The sequence below is a fragment of the Balaenoptera ricei genome, chromosome 1 (assembly GCF_028023285.1).
Source record: "Balaenoptera ricei isolate mBalRic1 chromosome 1, mBalRic1.hap2, whole genome shotgun sequence".
NCBI lineage: Eukaryota > Metazoa > Chordata > Mammalia > Artiodactyla > Balaenopteridae > Balaenoptera > Balaenoptera ricei.
Window position 1 is genome coordinate 24,417,028 of NC_082639.1, and position 24,029 is coordinate 24,441,056.

General features: G+C 54.6%; 1 protein-coding gene across 1 annotated transcript in view; it reads right to left on the minus strand.

The window, feature by feature from the left end:
- Nucleotides 1–6,722: 6,722 nt before the first annotated feature.
- SDC3 (syndecan 3) overlaps nt 6,723–24,029 on the minus strand; it is a 37,903-nt gene continuing 20,596 nt past the window's right edge. Inside the window, exons 2-5 of the mRNA XM_059917497.1 lie at nt 16,219–16,336; nt 13,980–14,593; nt 11,719–12,010; nt 6,723–10,755 (exon numbers count right to left, since the gene is read on the minus strand). Coding sequence (XP_059773480.1) covers nt 10,589–10,755; nt 11,719–12,010; nt 13,980–14,561 — 1,041 coding nt within the window. The 5' untranslated portion in view covers nt 14,562–14,593; nt 16,219–16,336 and the 3' untranslated portion in view covers nt 6,723–10,588. The remainder of the gene's footprint in view (nt 10,756–11,718; nt 12,011–13,979; nt 14,594–16,218; nt 16,337–24,029) is intronic.

Sequence of the window (24,029 nt, forward strand, 5' to 3'; positions counted from 1 at the left end):
TTTACTTGGAAGTCTAAAAATAATGTCAAAGCTGTGCTTTTTATGTCATTTTTTTCACTCTAGAAATCTGTCTGCCTTGTCTTTGGGAAGAGAGAGCATTATTTATTATATAGCTCAAATGCCCAATAATTGTTAGCAAATAAAACATAGCCTCTAGTGAATCTAATGCAGATTTGAGGCTCAGCCCTGTTCCTTCCATGTCATGAGTATTCTCAGGCATCTGATTCCAGGTCTGTCTTCTCCACCCCAGCCTGTGAGTTCCCTGAGGGCCAGGACTGTGTGTCTTTTAATTCCATATCCCTAGTACCTAGCACTGTGACGGGCACAAAGTAGGCTTCTATCAATATTGGATGAATGATTAACAAACTAGAATGAATCACATGGGCTTGAGTTAAGATTGCCTAGGTTCAAATCCTCATTCTGCCATGTGTTAGCTATGTAACTTTAGGCACATTTTAAAGGGATCTCAGTTTTCTGATCTGTAAAATGGGCATATTAATAGTATCGACCTCATGAGGTGATTACAACATCTAAATGGAACACTGTGTATAAAGGCCCAGGCATAGAACCTGGCCAAGAGTGAGTGCCCTGTAATGGTTCATTGTTATTATCAATGCTGTTGGGTTGACTTGCATGGTTTATACTTAAGCTCATTGGAATTCAGAGGAAGGAGAGCACCATGAAGTGGAGACATCCAAGATGATGTTATGAGCTAATATTTATCAAGCATTTTCTATGTGCCATGTATTAACTTAATTAAACCTCAGGACCATTCTATGAGATGGGTACTATGATTCTCCTCCATTTCATCCCCATAGGATACTAAGGTATGGGAGGGTAAATGAATTGCTGGAGATTACATAGCTGATAACTAGAGGAGCCAGGATTCAAACCAGAACAGCATGGCCCCAGTCCATTTCTTAACTTGTATGCAACACAGCTAACCCCAAGAAAGCTAGAGGCTGAGCGGGGCCTTGAAGAACAAGACACAAGACAGAGGCACCCATGATAGGAAGGAGGACTAAGAACTTCCCCCTTCATACCTTCCCAACAGCCAACCCAGGGACTCTCTTGCAAGCCTGCCTCCCTCCTTGCAGTTCTCTTGTTCCCACCTCACTCATCCGACCGCCTCCAACAGGCCCTGCCTTCTCTCGATCCTCCAGTTTTCCAGGTCTAAGTATTTCCTCCTGGCCTCTCTTCCTCCCCTTTCCAGCCCCAACGACTAACGCTGCCTGGGAGTTCCCAGAGGGGGTGATGTTGGAGTAGGGCTTTGAAGGACCTATAGGAGTTTGCCAAGAGAAGGGTGGAGCGGGGTCAAGGTTTTCTTGACCAAAGTTTTCCTTGGTCAAAGGTTTTACCATTTTCTTATCTACACCCTTAGCCTTCTCAGAATCTCCATGCATCAGTCTCCCCATCTGTAAACATGAGAGTAATAAGAGTACCTACCGTCTCTCAGAGTTTTTGTAAAGATTAAATGTGTTAGTCTGCTTGGGTTGCCATCACCAAATACCAAAGACTGGGTTTACTGACTTAAACAAGAGACATTTATCTTCTCACAGTTCTGGAGGCTGGAAGTCCAAGATCAAGCTGCCAACATGGTTGGTTTCTAGTGAAGGCTCTCTTCCTGCCTTGCAGACGGCCACCTTCTCACTGTGCCCTCATGTGGGCCTTTCCTATGTGCTCACAGAGAGGGGGGCACACAGTCTCTTTAGGGTCTCTTCTTATAAGGTAAGGACACCAATCCTATTGGACCAGGGTCCTACTCTTATGACTTCATTTAATCTTAATTACTTCCTTAGAGGCCCCATCTCCAAATACTGTTGCCTCGGGGGTTGGGGCTTCAACATATGAATTATGCCAGGGGAAAATAATTCAGCCCATAGCATTAAATATGGTAATAATGCAAAAATATTTTATTTAATAAATACCTATATAGCACTTGCCAGGCACTTTTCTAAATGCCACGCATTTTTTTGAATGCTTAGATCATGCCCAGCATGTGGTAAGTACAATCCACGTGTTCTGTGGTTGCCATTATTGTGAAGACCATCACTCTTACTGTTGTGCCCCTGCTGTGTGTCAGCCATTGTGTTGGACACTTAGATGTGCCTGCTCTTTGGAGCCCCACAAATTCTTCAGTGGCCTTCACTGTGTCCATTAGACAGAGGAGGAAGCCAGACTCAGGAGCAAATTGGCTTCCCTGGGACAATCCAGGAAGAACTTGCTGAGGCTGGTGGAGAACCCACATCTCTCCACTCTCTTTCAGTATTTCCAGCAAGACATAATAAATGTCTAGACTTGGCCAGAGCCATGAAAATGGGGAGAAATGACCAAGTCCAATGTCCTTCAAAGTGGGAGGAGTCATCCTCCCCAACCAGTCCACCTCCCGGGACTGATGTGGACAGTAAGCAGGGCCAAGGATGCCCTGGAAAGTGCTCTGTGAGCTGTGACATGTGCTCTGTGAGCTGTGACACGTGCTCTGTGAGCTGTGACACCCACTCCGGAAGGGCCATTTCTCTTACTCTCTTTGGCAGAAGGCAAATACCTCTGGAGGAGGCAATAGCTGAAGCCACATCACTCATCACCGTTTCATGTGAATTTCTTCATCAGAACAGTTTCATGTGAATTTCTTCATCAGAACAGTTTCATGTGAATTTCTTCATCAGAGCCATTCAGGAGAGCCAGTTTCCATAAAAGGGGAGGGAGCAGGGCCCCTGAAGGTGCTGGCCATCTGGGAGTGGACGACATCAAGCCAGGGAAAATATGACATTCCAGGAGTCCACAGCAGGGCTAGGGTGAGGGCCAGGGGGCCTGGGCTTGGAGTCAGAAGACCCAGCTCTGCATTTCCCCCGGGGGGCGGTGGCGGGGGAAGTCCTCATGCTCCCTGGGAATCAATTTCTTTTTGTTAACATTTTATTATGAAGAATTTAACATTTAAACTTAGAGCTGACAGAATAATATAATGAGCCCCCTATATGCCTACTACTCAACTTGTATAATTATCAACCTAAGTCCCATCTTATGTCCTCCGTTCTCCCACCCACTCCTCCCCATATTTTTTAAGCCAATCCCAGACATCCCATCACTTCATCTGCCAAAATTTCAGTCTGTATGAAGATAAAGACTCTTTAAAAAAAAAAAAAAAAAACGTAACTACAGGGCCATTATCACATCTAAGAACATTGACAATGATTCCTTTATGACAAATATTCATTCAATGTTCACATTTCCACTTGCCCCATAATTAGCTCTTGTTTTTAGAATTTGTTTAAATCAGCATCCAAATCAAGTTCCCACATGGATTGGTTAACACGCCTTTTAAGCTTATCTATAAAATCCCTCTCCATCTCTTTTCCTTTCCCCTTCCTTACAATTTATTAGTTGAAGAAGCTGGGTGTTTTGTCCCAAAGAAGTGTCCCACAATGTGGATTTTGGTCACAGGGTCAGTGTCTTTATCTGTAAAGCAGCGGAATCATTCTCTCCAAGAATTAAGTGAGATAATGTCTGTGAATGGGCTCTGACAATTGGAAGGCACCCACAATTGTCATGTGTTAATGTAACTTTCAAGCCTTTCAATACCCTGTGCATCTGTTTTTCTGATGATATAATTGAGGTTCAGAGAAGCTTAGTAACCTGCCCACGCTCACACAACTAACTAACAGTAGAGGGAGGAAAGGGTGGTGGAACTGAAAGAACATTGACTCCATGTGGAAACTCACACTCGAATCCCACTACACCTTTTAATAGCATTATGGCCTCAGGTTTCTGCTTTTTTTTTTTTTTTTTTTTGGCTGCATCGGGTCTTCGTTGCTGCACGCGGGCTTTTTCTAGTTGTGGCGAGCGGGGGTTACACTTCGTTGCGGTGCGCGGTGCTTCTCATTGTGGTGGCTTCTCTTGTTGAGGAGCACAGGTTCTAGGCACACAGGTTTCAGTAGTTGTGGCTCGCGGGTTCTAGAGCGCAGGCTCAGTAGTTGTGGCGCACGGGCTTCGTTGCTCCGCGGTATGTGGGATCTTCCCGGCCCAGGGCTCAAACCCGTGTCCCCTGCATTAGCAGGCAGATTCTTAACCACTGTGCCACCAGGGAAGCCCTCTGCTTTCTTCACTTGCAAAAACCAGTCAGGGGGGCAGACCTGCACGAGGCTAAAATGAGCTAATGTGAGACGAGCCCGTCTCACGGTGCCTGGCAGTCAGTGCCTCACCCATCCCTTCTGCTGTCTGCTCTCTGGCCCAGCCTCCTTCTTCCCTGAGTGTGGATGAGGCTTGCAGCTCTGGCGGTAATAAACCTGGACCTTCGGTCTGTCCCAAGCCCACCCTCAGGCCAGCAGAGACAGGGTGGGCGGCGCTCGGAAGCTGAGCACACTCTGTTCTTGGGGCAGCTTGGCAGGAGACTGCAACCTCATGGGCCTCAGGAAACAATCAGCTATTCTTCCTCCTTCCCCCTCTGTTTGTTGCTCATCCCTGGGCCAAGGGGCCCAGAGAGAAATGCTCCAACTCCCAGCAGCTTCCAGCCCATCTGTACAACCTACATGGATGATTTCCAGGCATCAGCCTCAGCTCTGACAAGCCTCAGCCTAAGTCATAGTTCACTCCAGAGCTGACACCGATATTTTGATTTCTACCCAGATTCCTTGTCATTTACTCATTCAACAGGCAGCAGGCTGGACCCTGCAGATAATGACAGCAACAGCAACAACAACAATACGAATAATAGCCCAGTTATATAGCACCTACTGTATGCCAGGCATGGTTCTGAACACCACGCATATGAGGCAGGCACTATTAGCCCATTTTGCAGGTGAGGAGACTGAGCACTAGGAGTCTGAATAACCCGCCCAAGGTCTCATAGCTAGTCAGTGGTGGAGTTGGGATTTGAGTAAAGGTTTGCCTGTTAAAGACTGATTGTACAAAGAGGGATTGAAGTCCAGCAGCTGGGTGCCACATATGCCAAGCTCCATGCTAGTTGCTTTCAATATGTTATCTCATTTAATCTTCACAAGAGTCTCCAAATATTGACCTTATTGTCCACATTTGCACATGAGGAAACAGGCTCAGAGAGGTACAGCATTGTGCCCAAGTGCACACAGCTGAGTCCACTCGACTCCAGGATCAGACTCTTTTTACTCTTCCAGGCTGAGAACACAATATGATGCAGGTCACTTGAATTCAGATGAGAAGGTGGTGGGGGCCCTGCAGGTGGGAAGATAACTCCAGGCTACAGGAACTCAGAGAGGATGGAATCAACTTCCAAAACTCCCTGAAGGAGGGACCATGTCAGGAGCTGGGACTTGAATGGTGGCAAAACCACCCCTCATGTCACGGCAGGCTTCTAACTGGGGCCCAGGCCTCTGTGAGAACCTCAACATGGCGAGGCTGGCCCCTTCACCCCATTTTATAGCCGTGCAGCCTGAGACTGTCAGGGCACACATGGTCTGAGGTCCCACAGTGAGGACCCAGGCCTTGGGGCTCTGTCCCTGAATTGTCCGGCAGTGAGGGGAATGCTTGGCGGTGGGTGGTTGGAGGTGGTGGCTGAGGAAACACACCCACCGCAGACCAGTGTCATTACATCGTCGTGAGACCCTGGTTTTTAGCTCTCTCCCGAGTAGATTAAGTGCTCACCAGGATGGCACCTGGGGGCACTCAAGAAACTTTAGTGAAGGGAGGGCAGGATGGGTAGGATCTTGTACCACATCCAGGGGCCTCAGCCTCCAACCCACCCCAGAACCATCAGGACCCTGTGTGAGTATCACATTTTAAGATGAATAAATCTCTAGAGGACATGGAGAGGTTTTCTTTGGAGGAGGAAGGGTTTTGACCATGACACTCATGCCTGGAGCTATCCCATGGCAAGGGGGCAGAGCCCTGCGTGCCTCCAGAGGAGAATGAAGACCAGAGAAAGGAAACACAAGAGAGGCAGATTTTGGCTAAAAATAAAGGACTTCTCAACAGGCAGAGTGACCTGGTCCCCAGGATGCACCAAGCCCCTGTCATAAGAGGTGTGCTGGCAGGGGCAGGGAAGTCCCCCAAGAGGCACTGAAGAAGGGATTTCTACCCCAAGGGGCCCAGGGCTGGCTCTAAGGCCCTCCCAGCTCCATGACCCTGTGATCCCAGGAGATCATCTGGGCTTCCAGGCCACGGAACTCCTGTCCCGGGTTCGGTTCTGTTCCAACGCCATCATCCAAGACCCTGCGAGCTGAGGTTGACCGTGCCGAGTGTTCCTCCTCACGTAGTCCTTGGGGATGTTGTTAATGCTTACCCCATTTCTCAGGTAAGAACACTGAGCCTCATGCCAAGTAGCTCCTCCAGAGTCAGAGCTAGGAAACGTCACCTGGGCTTGAAACCAGGCCCTTCAGACCCCAAAGACATCTCACCTTGGCCAGTCCAGTTCCAATATCCTGCGGTCCCAAGATTCTCTCCTGTGGCTGGAAACCACAGTTCTTCTTCCCCTGGGGCTGGACCACAGGGCCCCCGGTGCCACCACAGCCTGGCACCGCCCAACCGCAGCACCCACTCAGCCTCGCCGCAGTCAGCTCCATGGCTTCCCGAACACTCTCAACCTAGAGCAGCTTTTACCATAATGGTTCCCACGAGGGGCTGTCGGTCAATTTCCTTTGCTTGCTTCTCAATTTCATTTAAAGGGGGATGTGGCTGAGGCCCAAATGGGACCGCGGGCTGCCCCTCCCCAAATGACCTCCATGCTTATCTCACGCTCTGACCACAGTGCATCATTTCGGTTTAATTTTATTTCCTCTTATAAATGGGCACAGCACAGGAAGTGTTAAAAAAACAAACAAACAAACAAAAAAAAAACCACAGTTCCTTCACAAGGCTGGGACAGGTGAGCACCCACAGTGGGGCAGGTGCCTTGGTTTCTTTCTCCAGTCTTTTTCCACCGCTTTTTCGTATTTAAAGTTTTGGCCATGAACTCAGGACAGGTATGGTTAATAAACAGGTTATGAGGGAGAGGAGGGGCAGGGAAGGCGTGGGGGAGGGAAGGACAAAGCCCCCGCACCCCAGGCCGGGTTCTTGGAGGGACCTGTACAGGAGAAAGGACGCACAGGAGGGACACTGTCTTCAGGGGGCTCTCCGGAGCCCCACTGCTGCCTACGAAAAGTATTTACATGCATTCGCCACGCTGGGGCTGGTGCGCTGAGTTGCCTGGGGGGCACCCGGGGGATGCTGGGGCCATCAGCCCTTAGATGGCAACTCTGGGGCCCAGCCTCGGCATCTCTGTAAATCTGTACACAGTCTGTGGGCTTCTATTTACAGGCAGGAGGCCTGGGGAAGCAAGTCCAGGGTGGTGGCTGTCAGGAGAAGAAATTCAGGAGCGCCAAGTAGGCAGTGCCCACTCCTGTTACCATGAGGCAGAGGTGTGTCTGCTCCCTGTGCCCAGGACCCCATCTGTCCAGGAAGCCTGGACAGATGGCTTTGCCAACCCCGGGAGGGGCTGACCTGCCCGGCCCGGCCCCGGTGACCACCCATCTGCTTCCGAACAAGGCGACCAACCCTTCAGGGGAGGCATCCCCTCTGGCCCCCTGGGGAGACAGAGCTTGGGCGCTAGGAGTCACAGCTGAGGGGCGGCCCCGGCCCGCCTTGCACTCTCTGGAAGCTGAGGCCCCAGGGGCTGTCAAGCACACAAGCTCCCTCTTCCTCTGGAACTGGCCACGTCTCCCGGCAATGCCAGGGCCCTGCAGGACGCCCTCCCCAGGAGCACCGGGGCGGCTGGGGACATATCTGGGCAGGGCCTGCACGCATCACGCCACGTATCCAGGCAGGGTGAGAGCTCCAGCTCGTCCTTTGTACCGCCCACTCTGGGGCTGCTGCGCTGGACTTGGGCTGGCTGGGATGGATTTGGGCTGATCGGACGGTGTGAAACTTCATGAAGGTAAAGCCTGGACATTTTTCTTGGTTCCAGGGCTCCATGAACGAGGCCCTCGGCCTCTTCTCGCAAATGCTAAGGACACAGAGAAAAGGCCGGTGCCAGGAGGCCCCAAGTTAGAAGCCAGCCCACAGAGCATGAGGAGTTAGGCCTGCTGGGGCCAGGCTGGACCCATGCAGCCCCTCTGAGCCCACTCCAGCCAGCCTACGCCCTGCTCAGCCGTCCTGTGCTCGACCCTGCACCCACCACGGGCTCCAGCCCCATGCCGAGGCCGTGCCCACTGCTGGGTCTCTTACCCCAGTCCCAGCATCCCAGAGCTCCCCTGGGTGGTCCAGATCCCCTCTCCTTCTTGCTCCCTGGCTTCTCAGCCTTGGCCTGCCCAGGCCTTCTCACCAGAGCTGCTGCCCCAAGACAGCAGCCCGCCAGGAAGCTGGGTAGAGGGAAGCTGGGGCTTTGGTCTCTCCTGTCCCCCAGCCCTTACACTCCAGGGATGACTGAGGCCAGGTCACCTCCAACAGATCGTGGGCCCAGGAGGCCTCCCCCTACTCCTGCCCCTCAAAGAGTGGGACCAGCTAGGTTCCTCACCAGCCTCTAGGCCCTGCCAAGGGGGCCTGCAGGTCTGAAAGATGGAGCCCCAGCCTGGGAGTAGGACAGTGGAAAAGACAGGCTGCAAAGCTCCCTGGACCTCACCCTCACCGCCTCAGGCACCCCCAGCCCTCACCCTGCACGAGTCTATTGCCAGCAAGTCTTGAAAAGGGAACAGAAATAAAACCCGGGCTCCTGACTTTAATCTGGGTTGTCGGCAAGGGGTGGGGGTGTGAGGCCCAGACCATGACAACTCAGACCACATCCCTTGGCACCAAGAGGCCCCACCTAGCACACCCCCCATAGGAGATTTGTGACCCCACATTTAAAGTATCTACATAAGAGGCTCCATCTGCAAGGGTAACAGAGACGGGGGAGGCGGGCTGGGCCCTGTGACACCCCGACTCCAGCCTGCCCGCAGCCCTCGGCCTGGGGCAGTGCGTCTGGATGGGCTGCTTCCAGCTGCAGCCAGGACAACCGCCAGGTTGTCTGGCCAAATGAATGGGCAGGTGTCCACAGGAGGCCCCCAGGGGCCCAGGGGTGGGGCTGAGGTGGACCCGGCAAGGCCAAAGGGAGAGGGTGCAGAGGGCCCAGGTGCAGGGCCCACCCTCGCAGGCACTTTGGAGGCTTGTGTCCTGGGAGGCAGAGTCGTACCCCAGCTCAGAGCAGGGGGGGATGTAGGGAGCCCAGGAGCCCCACCACATGCTCCCTCCCCACCTGGGGCCTTCGGTCCCGGGGGACCCAAGCCCCCTCCCCAGCCCAAGGCTGAATTCCGGGAACCAGCCTGCCTTCCTCAGCAAGTGGGGGACTTGCCCCCAAGCAAGCCCTTTGCAGGCTACAGAGAGGAGGGAAACAGGCAGGGTGAAGCCAGGCTCAGCAGGTGTGCAACGTCCTGAGGGGGCTTGTGGCAATGGCCCCCACACCGCACTTCATTCCAGGAAAGGCAAGTGTCCAAGTGTGAGAGCGAGGCTGTGTGGGTGAGACTGTGCAGCCACATGGGATTGCATCGGACTTGCCGGGGTCGGTGGCAATGTGGTTGGTGAGGGTGTTGTGAGGGCTGAGTGTGACAGGGCACCTCAGGGGACCCAATATGGGCTGATTGTTCTGGCCTAATGGCACCCTCCCCAGTGAGCCTGAAAGCTGGAGGCAACGTGTGTGGTGTCAGGTGTATGGGTGGGTGGGGGGTGGGAGGAGTGTGGCAGAGAGGGAGGCAGGCCACACCGTCACCACTGGGTAACGATGATTAGTGACTTGCATTGTCATAAGCATTTGGGGGCACGTAAGAAATGAATAAACCTCTTTGGAAGAACGTGTGTGTCTGTGACATGTCTGGATTGGCTGGGTGGTCAAGATCGCATATAATTTTGTCACTGCGTGCTTTTGTCTGTGTGTGACAATACGTGTGACCATGTGGGAGATAGTGTCTGTGCAGAGTCCACTCAGAAGGAGGTCCAAGCAGCCCAGCCCCTCCTCACCGGTGGCTGCCAGTGCACTCTCGGGAAGCCAATTCCTCAGGGGCAGACCGGGAAGGAGGTGAAACCTGTGGGTGCATGTGCATTGGGCAAGGGTGAGGGAAAACGACCCCACAACCCCAGAGAGGCCGGGACAATACAGGTTGGTGGTGAGGGGTACTGTCTCACCCAGGAAGGGAGGGGGCCTGGGACAGAAGCAAGAGGTTGCAGTGTCTTAATGATTTCAAGGGCTGAGTTTGCCAAATGCTTGTCCTGGAAACCAGCCTGAGTGCCTCTCTGCCCCCAAAAGGAAACCTCAGTCAGCCCCGTGGGGCCAGGTTGGGGCTTAAACCCCACCCCTTCTTCCACCAGCCTATCAGGAGTTTCCTTCCTCCTGTCCAGCTGACATGAGGTCCTAAAGCCCCAGGCTGGTGGGGGCGGACAAGTGATGAGCTCATAAGGGCACAGTCTGGAGCAGATGGCAATGCCCCCTGTCCCTTGGGGAAGAGCTGTGTGAAGCTGGCAGTCTGGGCAGACCTTGGGAGGGTGGCAGAGATGAGCTGGGGCCAGGCTGTCTCCCAGGCCCAGTCCCAGTCCCAGGGTGGGACTGGTGGCTCCGGACCAGGGAGTGGGCGCAGGGGTGGCGCTGAGGCTACAGGGAGGCACTCTGGCTCCGCTAGGCGTAGAACTCCTCTTGCTTGTCGGGCTTCTGGTATGTGACGCTCGCCTGTTTGGGTTCCTCCAGCGTGTAGCTGCCCTCGTCCTTCTTCTTCATGCGGTAGATGAGCAGTGTGACCAGGAAGGCGGCAAAGAGGGCGCCCACCACCCCGCCCACAATCACAGCTGTGGAGGAAGAGGGCAGAGGTCAAGAGCCAGAGGCAGGGTGGGACGAGCTTAGAGCCTGAGGAGAGGGCAGAGGGCCCTGGGGGATGGGGGCAAGAGTTGGGAGAGGGCTGGGAATCTTGAACCTGAGACCAGAGTTGGAGTGAAGTTTGGAGTCAATGCTAAAACACCAGCACTGGCTGCCATTTACAGCCCTCACTGCAGCCTGGCACTGTTCTAATCACCTGTTCTCATCACATGAATGCATGGAATCTTCACACAGTGCTATGAGGGAGGTGCTGTGCTACGGTCCTCATCAAATGTAAGATGCCATCAATCAGAAGATGCTCCAGTATTTTATATACCCTTAGGATGGAAAAATCTCTGCCATCTAAACTAGGACACATCCCAACTGCAGAAGGGTTAACATATGAACAGATGTGCACTTAGAATTGATTAAGTGCAAAATGATTATCCCCATTCCACAGATGAGGAAAAGGGAGCCTGGAATGGTGAAGCACCTGCCCGAGGCCACACCGCTCCTAAGTGGGGAGCAGGGTTTGGACCATGAATCCAGAGACTCTTCAGGAGACAAGGCCAAGGGCAGGTCCTCAGGGCTGGCATCAAGGGTGGGAGCAGGTCAAACCAAGGATGGGGCCAGGGATTAGGATCCAGAGGTTGCGGTCCAGGAGGGGTGAATCAGCATGGTCCAGGGAAGCAGGGGTCAAGGGCAGAGTCTGAGGAGGGGTCGGAGGGTGTTGAGGAAAGTGCTGGAGGTAGGATGGAGGTCAGACCCTGGGATAAGGAAGGTCAGAAGAGGAACCAGAGGGTACGTCCTGGGGTCCCCGAGTCCCCAGTTTTCCCTTCCTAGGAAACTAGGCTCCTAGGAAACCCACACCCTACCCTCCCTCCTGGGTTCATAGAGGGCAAACTGAAGCCCCACCAGCTGCCCCCTCTGGGCTCCTCCCAGGCCCCAAGTCTCACCTACGAGCACTTCCTTCCGCTCCAGGATGCTCTTCTGGGGCAGCTGAGCTGCCGAGCTGCCCGAGTCGATGGCATTGTCCAGGAGGCTGGGGCCTGGGCGGGCACCCTTGGGCAGCGTCCCAGGTGGAGGTGACGGCTTGGCCGCAGCCCCACCCACAGCCACCACCTCATTGGCTGTGTCTGGCTGTGTGGTCTCTTCCTCCGGCAGCTCAAAGTCCCCACTGGGTCCCCCACTCACTGGCACCTCTGGCTCATCCCGGATCGTGGTCAGGAAGAACTCTGGAGTTGGGGTCTGTAGGGAGGGTAGCATGACTCAGGAGCCAGGCCCCAGCACCCCCTGCCACAGTGCAGCCATACACACATGCACACAAGCCCACTGCCACCACGCCACTTCCCTGGTGGGGCTGACACTCAGTAAGCGTGCACCATGTGCCAGGCCCTGTGCTAAGCACATCATGGGCATTTTATCCTCACAATATCCTCATAAAGGAGGTATTATTACCCCCTAATTTATAGAGCAGGAAATAGGCCCAGAGAGGTTAAATTACTTGCCCAAGGACACACAGCTAGTAAGTGGTAGAAGCAGAACTAAAATCCAGATCTATCCAACTCCAGAATCTGTGTTCCTAACCACTATACTACACTGCCTCTATTCTCATCCTGGACACATCCCGGTCCCCATCCCATCTCCATTACTTCCTTCTCCAGCTGCCTTTCTAACAATCCTTAGGGGGTTCCTATCAGGGACTGCTGCTTGGGGACAGCTGGGTGCAGCTCTTAAATACGTGGGCCTGATCCTGGATCCACGTGCCTAGGGCAGGTGTGAGTCCCTTAGCCTGAAGGTCAGTCCAAGAGCACCACAAATCTCAATGGCTCCCACCACATGGAGGCAGGACCAGAGGTGGGATCATGGCAGGGATGTAGCTGCTTCACAAGTGGGCATGGAGAGCGTGGGTCTGGTGTCCAGGCCGAGGAAAGGCCGTGAGCAGAGGCTGCACCAGCAACCTGGTCTCAGTGCCCCAGCACTGTCTCCCCTGCCTGCCTGGCCAAGCACCTGTGAAACACCAGGTCGTCCCGAGTGCTCAGAGGAGCCAAGAGCAGGGCCTGCGTCCTGCTGGGGCCGGCTGGGGAGTCGGAGGGCCTGATGATGACCTGAAGGCAGCCCCGTAGCCTGAGGGCCCTCCTCTGTGAGGCGGATGCAAAGGGCTTTAATACCCCAATCAATGTCCCTACATGCCCTCCTTGCCCAGCTCACCCAGCAGGGACCAGGCTACTTCTGCCACCTCCTTGATCCCACCCATCCCGGCATTCCTTACATCTTCATCCTCTTCCCTTCAACCTCCCCATCCATAATACCCCGAACACACACACACACACACACACACACACACACACACACACACACACACACACACACACACACCCCGAGGAGCTCTGGAGCTGACTGCCAGGTTCAAATCCTGACTCTGCCATTGCTGCCTGTGAAGCCTTGGAAAGGGGCCTCACCTTTAAGGGAGGATGACGGCAGTGCCACCCCGCGGGGTGAGGGTGAGGGTGAGAGGAGATGGCACAGGTAACGTGTGCAGCACTGAGCCTGCCACCCAGGCAGCACTCCACGAACGTAAGCTGCAGTATTCCTCTCACACAGCCCCACTCTTAATCCCCCTCAGATGGAATAGTAACAATAACAACGATGATGATGACGATGAAAACAAGAGTGAAACTTTTAGCTTACTTAGTATTGCCAGGCACTGTTCTAAGCGCTTTGGATATGTCGGGAAACTTAATTCTCACAACCCTGTGATTTGCATTCTATTATTTTCTCCTTTTCACAGATAAGGAAACAAACGTATAAAAAGGATCAGTGACTTCCTGAAGGCACATGGCAGTGGAAGAATTCCAATCCAGGCTGCAAGGCTCCTGAGTCTGTGCTTTTAATCAGAACACACAGGCCCCTGGTCCCTCCCCACATCAACACTCCCATTCACCCAGCTCCTTCCCCATTGATGTCTTGTCCTAACATCTAAAGACCCAGGCCTGGTCCCTCTTCCATCCCTATCCACCTCAATCTCTGTCCTCGTCCTGTAACTCACCCCCAGCCTTGGTCCTCCGGCCTCATGCCTATCTCACCCTCCCCATCCCTGTCTGGCTCATCTCCAGAACCTCCTAGATCTCACCCCTGCCCAGCTCCATCCTCCCTCCCCCAGGCCCTGACCCACCCTCCTCTGCTCTGATTCCCTGTCCTTTCCCCACCCGCTCACCTGAGCCACCTCCGTGGGTCCAGGGGCAGTGGTCCCCAGGGGCAGGGTGCTCTTCTCAGGGATGTCAGGCTCCTGGGTGGTAGCTGGCCTGGGAAGGGCCCTTGGTCTGGAGGTAGCTGTGTTGACCAGCCTGGGTGTTGGGGCCTCTGTGTCCAAGACAGCCACTGTGGTGGGAGGTGAGGGTACCGCTGGGGTGGTGGCCCGGGCTGTGGCTGCCGTGGTCAGTGGAAGAGGCAGAAGCCTCCGTATGCCGGTGGTCCTTACGATGGAGGTGGTGGCCGTGGAAGGGGGTGCTGCAGGGATGCTGGGGGCAGCAGTGGCCACTGTGGCGGGCACTGTGGCCACAGCTGGGGTCCCTGTGGTTGTGGCAGCAGTGGTTGCCGTAGGAGTGGAGATGGTGGTGGCTCTCTGGCTGGGCTCTTCTGGGACCTCTGTCACCAATGGGGGGCTGGTGGCTGGCTCTGGGGTGGGGCGCTCAGAGGGGAGCTCTTCAAACGGGGTGTCCACAGGCTGGATGTCCATGGTGGGCAGTACCACGGGTGTGGTGGATACTGCCAGGGCCACATCTGGGCTGAACCGCATGGCTGTCTCGATGCCCGACTCCTGCTCGAAGTCTGGGGGGTGAGGAGGAGAGGAGAGAGCTAGGGAGCTGGGTGATTTGAGGAGCATGAGGATCCCAGGTAAGCAATAGCCATCAAGATGGGGGGCTCCCAACCCTCACACTTTGCATAATTTTCCCAGGACAAGATGAGGGAAAGGAGGAAGGCACAATGTAGCCAACGGTTGCCAGTTGGCTGATAGCTAGTGAATGTTCCCCAACTCTTCTCTGCCTAGCCAAAAATTCTAAGGGACCACCTCTTCCAGTAAGTCTTCCCTGACTATTCCAGCCCACCCAGCCTGGAGCTTCCAGCAGGTTGAATCCAGGCAGTGGCAACTCAGGCCCTACTGGCTGCAAATCTTGCTGGAGGTTGCAGGGAGGAGGGGAGGAGGGGAGTGGCATTCTGGGAAGAGTCAGACACGGGTACAACCTACATGAACACACATGGTGGGTAAACTAAGGCTCCCCCAGAGGCACAGGCAGAGAGCAGGAGGGAGAACAAGCCTCTCCCACAGAGGATGCTTGAGCACTCCGGACTCCAAGCCAGGACAAGTGAAGGGAGGGCCTCGGGAGAAAATGAGGAGAGAGAGAGAGAGAGAGAGAGAGAAGCCACAGCAGCTCCCAAGGGCCTAAACTAGGCAGAGGAGGGGTGGGGAGGAGCCAGGGAGGTTTGGACATAGAGATGTGACCCATCGGGATGGATTTCATGAAGATTTCATAACTCACAAGAGGCTTACAGGAGTGGGCTAAAGTGGGAAGACTAGAGGCAAGGAGCTGTAGGTGGCCAGTTCCAAAGCGCACAGACCCCCTACCATCCGTTAGGCTCGTCCTGCCCCCTCAGGGGGCCCGATCTCAACACACACTCCTTTTTACTACCATTTTTAGAGCTCCTTCTCTGTGCCAGACCCTGATGTCTTAAACTGAAGCCTTCCAGAGGCTCTGAGAAGAAGGCATATTTATCACCATTCACAGATAAGAATAGACTGAGAGAGGGAAAATGGCTAAAGGTGGCACAGCTATTTAGTAGCGAAACTGGGATTCGAACTCAGTGTGCCTCCCTGATCTCATGCTACTCTATTGGCCTTTCTGGACAGGGCCCCGGAACTGGGTTGTCCCAGGCACCACTGGAGGCACCTGCCATCTTCCATCACTGCCCTAACCCTGCCCTTGGCCACTGCTGATTGGACAGAAGGGGGCCACCTGACCTAAGCTGAGCCAATCAGATGGTCTCTGCTGGGGATCGGCCACTGCAACTGAAAAGGGGCTACTGAGTTCCTCCAAGTGGTCACAACAGTACTGAAAACTGGGTTGCTGAGGGGCGTCTGTGTTCCCTGACAGAGGCCGGAGGTCTGCAGGGGACCCAAGCAGTGCACAGAGAGACGCAGAGACAGAAGCAGTGGGGAGCTGGGAGTGCTAGGCTCTGAGGCCTCAAGGCCCTGGTTCCACCCCAGGAAGAGTGGCCTGCCCTTCCTGTGCTTGAGGCCCATGAGCTCCCCCTGCCTGATCTCCCCCTCCCCTCCCCCGCCGTTTAACTGAGGCTGCGAGGGTTCCTCTTCCTTGCCATCACAGCCTCGGATGGGGTACTGGAGGCAGACTGGCATTGCTGACACAACACGCAGGCAAAGGGAAGGGGGTACTTACAGCCCGAGCCCGACCCGGAGTAGAGGTCATCCAGCTCATCATCGGGGAAGGAGTCATCGTCCCCAGAGCCCTCGAGGTCCACGGGCCTCTCGAAGTTCTCACTGCGCCAGCGCTGAGCCTGGGGAGGGCAGAGTCGGGCACAGGGCTCAGCACCTGAGGCCATCAGCCTGGACATGCCCAGAGGAACCACAGACACTCTCATGGGCCAAGTGACAATGGAGGGACGGCATCAGATGTGGCCTCCACAGGGGTAAACAGAGAGCCGAGGTAAGCCGGATTACCACTTCCTGCCTTGTTGGGTTGCTGTGAGCATGCAGCATGCTAATATGTGCTGAGTGCACCTCAAAGCAGCAGGTTCTCAGCCCAGTCAGCGTTACCCTCGGTGTGGCCAGCACCATCTGCCCCCTTCCACCGCGGAGAGCAGGGAGGCCCCATTGCCCCAGGTCACCAGAGAGCACGTGATATGACAAGATTCGGACTCTGCTAGGGACCCAAAGTCTCACACCTCAAAATCCCAAAGGTAGGGCAATTAGGCCCATTAGATAGACATGGGTGTTGAGGAGGTTTGGGGCTCAGGGAGGGAAGTACCTTGGATAAGCGGGGGAGGGAGAGAAGGGAGTGGGCTGCAGCCCTGGCCCTGGGTCCTCCCCAAAACAAAGTCAGCCCCCCTGTCTACACTCTCCCCAAAGTATCTCAATGCCGAGAGTCAGCTCAGAGCACGGATGCCACTTTCACTTCTGCCAAGGGTCTCCTGAGAGTTTGCAGGGGTGAGAGGGGCTTCTCCCAGGGTCCTGCTCTCCAGACCCAAAACTCCCCCAAAAATCAGAACCTGGGAAGGCCAGGTGCTGTGGCTCCTGGGCATGGACCATCCCTCCCCACTGCAACCCCGGGCTGAGAGCCAGCACTAAGGACATCCAAGACTGGAGCGAAAACCCCCAACCACACTTTTGACCCTGGATCCAGACTGAGCCCAGCCACAGTCCCTGCCCCCCGAGAGCTTACAGAGAAAGATGACCTGGTGCTCAGATCTAAAGGATTAGCACTTGGATCTTAAGCAACTGAAATAGAGAGAGAAAGGCATCTCAAGCAGAGATAACAGAATAAGCAAAAGTTCCGAGGTGGGGAAGTACAGCCTATGCCACCAGAGCTGGGACTGACAGCCTCATCCAGGGTCCCTCGGAACCCCTGCAATCACTGGATTCCTACCACCGGGCCCCTGTCTGTTCCTGGGACGTGCATGGTCTCTCCCGCCTCTTTCACTCATGCTGTTCCCTCCAAGAGAACACCCTTCCTTCCCATCCCCTTATCCTCCAACTTCCCACCAGCTAACTCCTGCTCCCCATCACTTCTTCTGAGAAGCCCTCCTACTTTGATCTTTCAGAGTATCCTGTGCTTCTGAATTCACAACTACCACTACTTGTGAGCTGTGCTGGCTTGGGTATATACTTTTTCTGTGACTGTTCCCACCCCCACTAAACTACACCTCGATGGAGGCAGGACCGTGTCAGACACACAGTAGGTATCAGGAAGTATCTGTTAGGGAACAGGTTTGGAGTTAGAGGATGTAATTCCCAGGGCAGGGGTGGGGCAGGGACAGGCCGGAGTTGAGTTTGGGGAAGCCCCATCACAGGCTCTCAGTGCTTGGCTGGTGACTTTTATCTTGGAAACTGGTCATGTTTTATCCTGACTGCACATCAGAATATTGTGAAAACAGAACTCGGCGGTTCAGCAGGTCTGAGGTGGAGTCTGAATATCACTACTGTTTGACTGACGTTGGTAGCCGTAGAAGGTGTGTGAGCAGGAGAGGGGCTGGATCGGCACTGCGATCTGTGCTCAGACTCTCACACTCCCACCCCTGACAGGCCCCCTTCTGGAGCTGCCATGGAGCTCGAGAGAGGATCCCAATCCTGGCTTCCGGCCCCGAGCCTCGACCACCTGCTCCAAAGCCCTACACAGGCCACGCAGGGCAGGAGGCCAGGGCAGGGAGCCAAGCGATTCCCCCCACCATACCCGTTACCGCACACACACACGCACACACACAGTCTCAAAATAATGAATTAATCAGTATTTACTTGCTACCAGTGAGTCATGGAGTGGAACAATTAGAGTAATTGCTCTGTGACTAATTGCTGGGTCTTCCTCCGTTTTAGACATTTCAGCAGCTACCATCCAACCTTCCCCAGCTCCCATCTCTGCTCCCACTTCCCAGAAGAACAGATCCCCAGGACCTGAGGTGAGGGGGCTAGAAGCTCCCACACTACCAGCCTCTACCACCTGGGCCAGCTAAGCTGGGGTCCCTTGGAGACTTTCTGCTCCATTCTTAGGCAAGTAGCCTGAAGCCAGAGACGTGCAGCAGGATGGGGACTGAGCAGGGATGGGGCTCTGACTGCCTCTCCTGGGCAGGTCCATCTTCACTGTCTCTCCATCCTTCCAGGCAGCCCAGGGAAGGCTGGAAGCCCTTTAGCTGGGAGGAGGGGTTCTAAGAAGTCTGTGGTCCCAGGAGAACCCCAAACTGGGGTAAATGTGGGGGCCAAAATAGGGTGTCCTCATGATTCCACAGTGACCAGCACCACACACCAGCCCCTAACACACTGCAAAGCCACACAAGCCTTTGAAATGACACACCCAGAGACATAGAAAGAACACATACAGACACACCCTGACACACACTCACCTAAAGGCAGAGAGAGGCACCGCGTGTTGGCATGCCTTTGGGTGCAAACAGGCACATGCATGGGGGCGGGCACTAGATGGGGGCACACACCGTGCAGCTCTGAGGCTCAGAGACAAGTATGGAACCTCCTGTGAACCCATCAGCCTCCACTCAGGTAGCTCTCACCTAGATACTATTCATCCCTAGCTCAGTAGCCATCGGCATGACAACCGTTACCATGACAACCATCTCCTCCATGCTAAGGACCAGGAGCTCCAGATCCCCACAGAGATGGGGGGGGCAGGAAAGGGAGAGATCATGGAAGAACAGAGAGAATGATGGGGGTAGGGGGAGACACTGGATGGGGACAGAAATGCAAGGACAGAGGGAAGCCAGGGGGTCAGAGGGGCAGTGTGGGGGGGCAGGGAGGAGGGAGTGGAGGGAGGACTGGGTGTGCGAGAGAAAGGGAAGGCAAGAGTGGGAGGCTGAGGGAGAGAATTCTCTCACATCTTAATTTAGCCTCACGCTCATCAGACAAAGCTGGGGAAAGGGCCACCTCAGTGATTTTCCAAACCTACATCCAAGAGAACATTCTTTCCAAACAATAAGCAGCCCCCAGATGGGGTAGAAGGGGTGATGGCCAACAACCCAGTCACCCCTGAGCTCACCCTGGGAAACTTAACACCGGGACACCTGAGACCTGGGGGGCGGGGGTGGGGTGCATGATGCCATCTTGCCCAAACCCCCCCCCCAAGTCTACTAAGTGCCAGCTGTACCCCTCCCTGGGGGACCAGGGCTCACGGGGCCCTCCCAGGAACACTACAGGGGTGCTCGAAGCTGCAGCTACCAGGGCTACAGAGAGGAGAGAGGAGAGAGATGGGGGGTGGGGAACTGAGCCTGGGAGGCAGCAGGGAAAGCCTCAGAAGTCACAAATGCCAGAGGAGGATGGTGAAAACAGCCTTTGACCCCCAAACGACCTCTCTATTTGCATAATTACATGCATAATTAGCATAATTATCCATGCCATTCCCTTAAAGGAGAACTGAACTCAAATGCCGGCCTCCCCCTGACCCTCAACGGTGCCCCCTCCAGGTAAACCACACACCCTCCCATGCCTGATAAACACATCTGCACACCCAACCCAAGTGTGCGCGCGCACACACGCACACACACCAGCACAGACGCATACACAGTCATGATCCACATTTACTGACCCTAACCTGTGTACCCACCACAACTCACAGACAACAGCCTGGCACATACCACCGTGGGCTCACCCGTTCACTGCCTCTCTAGATGAACACACAGACACACAGCTGCACCCCTCTCCTCACCTAACACACCCCACACAACGTCCGTGGGTTGTGGCACACACCAACCCTCCCCACGTCCAAGCATGCCCCCTGAGTCACATATCACTGCCCACATTCTCCATGGCAGCGACACCCTCGGACTCTGACAAAAACCTCACGACCTGTAAACAATCTTTTCTCACCCTCACATCCCCACACACCCCACACAGCCCGCTGCGGAGGCCCCTGCACCTTCTGCTTCCTGCCACCACCAGTCCCAGCCGCGACGCCCAGCCGGAGGCTCCCCCAGCAGTGGCTGAAGGTCTGAGCTCCCCCGGGGAGCTCCTAAGGGTCCTCAGGGGGTTCTAGAGGCCTCTGCCCACCACTGTGGAGGCCCTGTCCCATGTCAGGCGCTGGAAGAACTCTACCTGCTCCACCGTCTTCAACCATCACAGCCTCCCAGGATTTTATTATCCCCACTTCACAGATGCAGGCACTGAGGCTGGGGTTTAGAGCTGAGACATGAGCACGGGTCCTTAGCCCCTGGAACCCTTGCTCCAAACACTCCAGGGTAGCTCCCAATCTGCTGCTCATCTGGGGTTCCTACACCTGTGACCCACAGCCCCTGGACAACCTCAGCTCAAAACTACCACCCCTCCACCCCCGCACACCATACACACGCCGGCACCCGGCAAACACCCCAAATGCTCCCAAATACCCACTCCTGCTCCCCACATGCTCCACCCATGCGTCCCTGAAAAAGCACCCACTGCACCATACATATGCCCCATCTCAGACACCCACCAACAGGCCCCTAACACCTGCATCCCACTCCCCTCCACACATGCACACCATGCACACACACCATGCACACTTTCCCTCTGGGGTATGTACAAGCACACCTACAATGCCGGGGTGAGACGTGGCACCTTTCCCAATGGACTGGCACACCCCCTGCCATTTTTTCTCACTGCCCCCTTGCCACCATCCTACCTTGAGCTGACCCACAGCCTTGACCCAAAGAAGTACCTCAGGCTCTCTGAGCTGATGGGACCAGCAGTGACCAGAGCTGCCTGCCACTCACCCGCCCCCACCCCTACCTGATCCTCTGCATAGTTTTAGAACTGCTGGGATGGGTGGGTAACTTCCACTGCCATCCCTCTCCAGTGGGGTTGGGGGTGGGGGGGACATGTTCAGGTAGAAAGGTAGGGCATCTCCCTCCTCCCGCTCCCTCCTCCGGCCCCCAGCCTCCTTCCAAGCCCTCCTTGGAGACCAGAAGTTTGGGGTCTTTCATGCCCAGCTCCCTCCACCTGCCCACGCCCCCATCATGAGCCTTCCCAGAGAAACAGGATAACACAGAAGTTAAAGCCAGAATGAATCGGCTCCTCCCCTCACTACCCGTCGGACATCAGGCAAGCCACTGAGTCTCTTCGCACCTCAGTTTTCTCATCTGTAAAATGGGGGTGCTAATAACAGTAATGTGACTCATGGGGTGCCGTGAGGATCAAATAAGATCATGCAGGTAACGGGCTGAGCACACAACCCAACACTGCAAGCTGAATAAATAAATGTAGCTGTGATTATTGTTAGGTACATGTTAATATTTCCATTATGAATTCTGAAGATTTTATCTCATTTAAGCCTCACCAACCTCCTGAGGGGAGAAGAATCAGGATGATTACACCCATGCTGCAGATGAGGCTATTAATGCCCAGAGAGCCTAAGTGGCATTGCCAAGGCCACAAAGCGGGGGAGAATGCAGAGAGAGAAAAAAGGAGAGGTTGGATGTGGGGAGAGGAAGGGCGAGCTACAGAAACAGGCATGGACACACAAATTAGGTCAGCTGTAGGTGGGCCAGGAGCCCAGCACCCTGTGCAGTGCTAATCATGCTGCAAAAACGAAGAATAAAATCAAGTATAATTAATTCTGTCCGAGCTTCCTTCCCCACATTAGCCAGTCTCAGGCTCCACTCTCCTGGTGACTGGAGGCAATGTGAGCAGGGGTTGGGAGCCCAGCTTCAGGTTCAAGTCTTGGGTTCAAGTCCAGCTCTGCTTACTTGCTGGGTGACTCTGGGCGAGTTACTCAACCTCTCTGAGCCTCTGTTTGGTTAAATAATGATATACTCTTCACGGAGCTGTCGTGAGAAACAAGTAAGATGATGCACCAAAAGCACTCCTGCTGCCCAGCACACAGCCGGCACTCAATAACCATTCGGTGGTCTTACCGTGGTACATTTTTCTCACCTTCAGGCCTGAGTGATGACTGAGTTCAGCTCTCCCTTCTTACAGATGTGGAAATTGAGGCTCAGAGAGGGGATAAGAGGGGCAGGTGGTGGGGAATTAGCCTGCCAAGCAGCACTCAGAGAGGTAAAGTGATTTGTCCAGCGACACACAGTGACTTAATACTAGCTCCCAGAAGCAGGGTGGTCTCGGCAGAGCCCTCTGGATCCCCACAGGCTCCATCCCCACCAGACCCCGTCCCCAAAAGGCCCTCAGTCCTGTGAGAACTCAGTGCCCCTCACGCTCACCAGCTCCAACCCGGAGACCCAGAGCGTCACCACAGGAATGTGGGCCGGGGCCAGGCTCTGGGCAGCAGGACAGCCAAGGGGGCTACACAATGGAGAGCCTGGACCGGGAAGGGGGACGCCTCAGTCTCCACCCCCTACCCATCCACAGCTGCCCTGGCTGGGAACCTAGCCCCCGCCACATTCACTGGCTGCCGGAGGGGTGAGGGGCACGAAGGCTGCATCTGCCAGGAAGGGGCCGCGGAGCCCAAGTCCCAGAGAGCAGAGGGGTCTGGAGGAGGAGCAGGGGGAGGAAGGGCTGAGAAGGCCCACCTGACAGACCGCCCCACCCAAAACAATCAGCAAAGCCCAGACACACACACTGTCACCGACTCACCCTCCCACCACCCTTATTCCAAATACCCACCCCCAGACCGTCCACAAGGGCAACTGAGAGGGCAGGAAACACCCCTTTGGGTCCATCCCACCTCAGCCAACTGCTCTGCAAGAGACATCCTGACAGCAGAGCCCTCCCTACCCCACACCCGTATTCCATCAGCTCCAGCCCACCACCCCCATCACCTTCGCCACTACCTGCCGCTGTGCTCCCACTATCCTCTCCAGAACCCCCCTCCCCATGGCGGCACTGCTCTCATCAACACTGGACAAGAAAGCTAGCACCATCCTGGCTCAGGAGGCCGCAGCCTCCCAGACCCAGACGAGCCCCCTCCCCCTTTCTCTGCACTTCCGTTGCCCCACTTGGAAATGAACCCGTTGTCAGCTTGGTGCTCTAAGTGCCTTTCTGATTTGGACACTCTGGGTGTCCAAGAATTCAGCCCTCAGGTCAAAGAGAGCCAGGGCAGTGTTATTTATAAGAGAGAAAAAGGGGAAATAACCTACATTCCCAATATCAGACAACTAGTTAAATAACTTAGGGCACAACCACAACATGGAATATTATGCAGCTATCAAGAACTGTGTTTTCACAAATCCACATTGTCTAAGTCATTAAAAGGCATAAATGCATAACCAAAGGCTTTTTTTTTTTTTTAACTTGTTTCAAAGAATATGCAAGGACAGGGGAAAATGTACACTCTGGTTGTCAACAGGCAATGCAGCAGAGCTGCTGATAGGATCATCCAAACAGTTCTGTCTCTCAATACCTGGGTGACCTTGGACAGGTACTTAACTCTCTCGGCCTGGTTTTCCTGGTAAACAAAGATAACAATAGCCACCTCGTGGGGTTCACTGTAGGAGACTTCGGGTGCCCACACATTAACGAACTGCTCCATAAATGTTGGCTATTAATACTATTATCATCATTAAGTTTAATAATAGGTTATAAAAAAAATACGTAGAACTT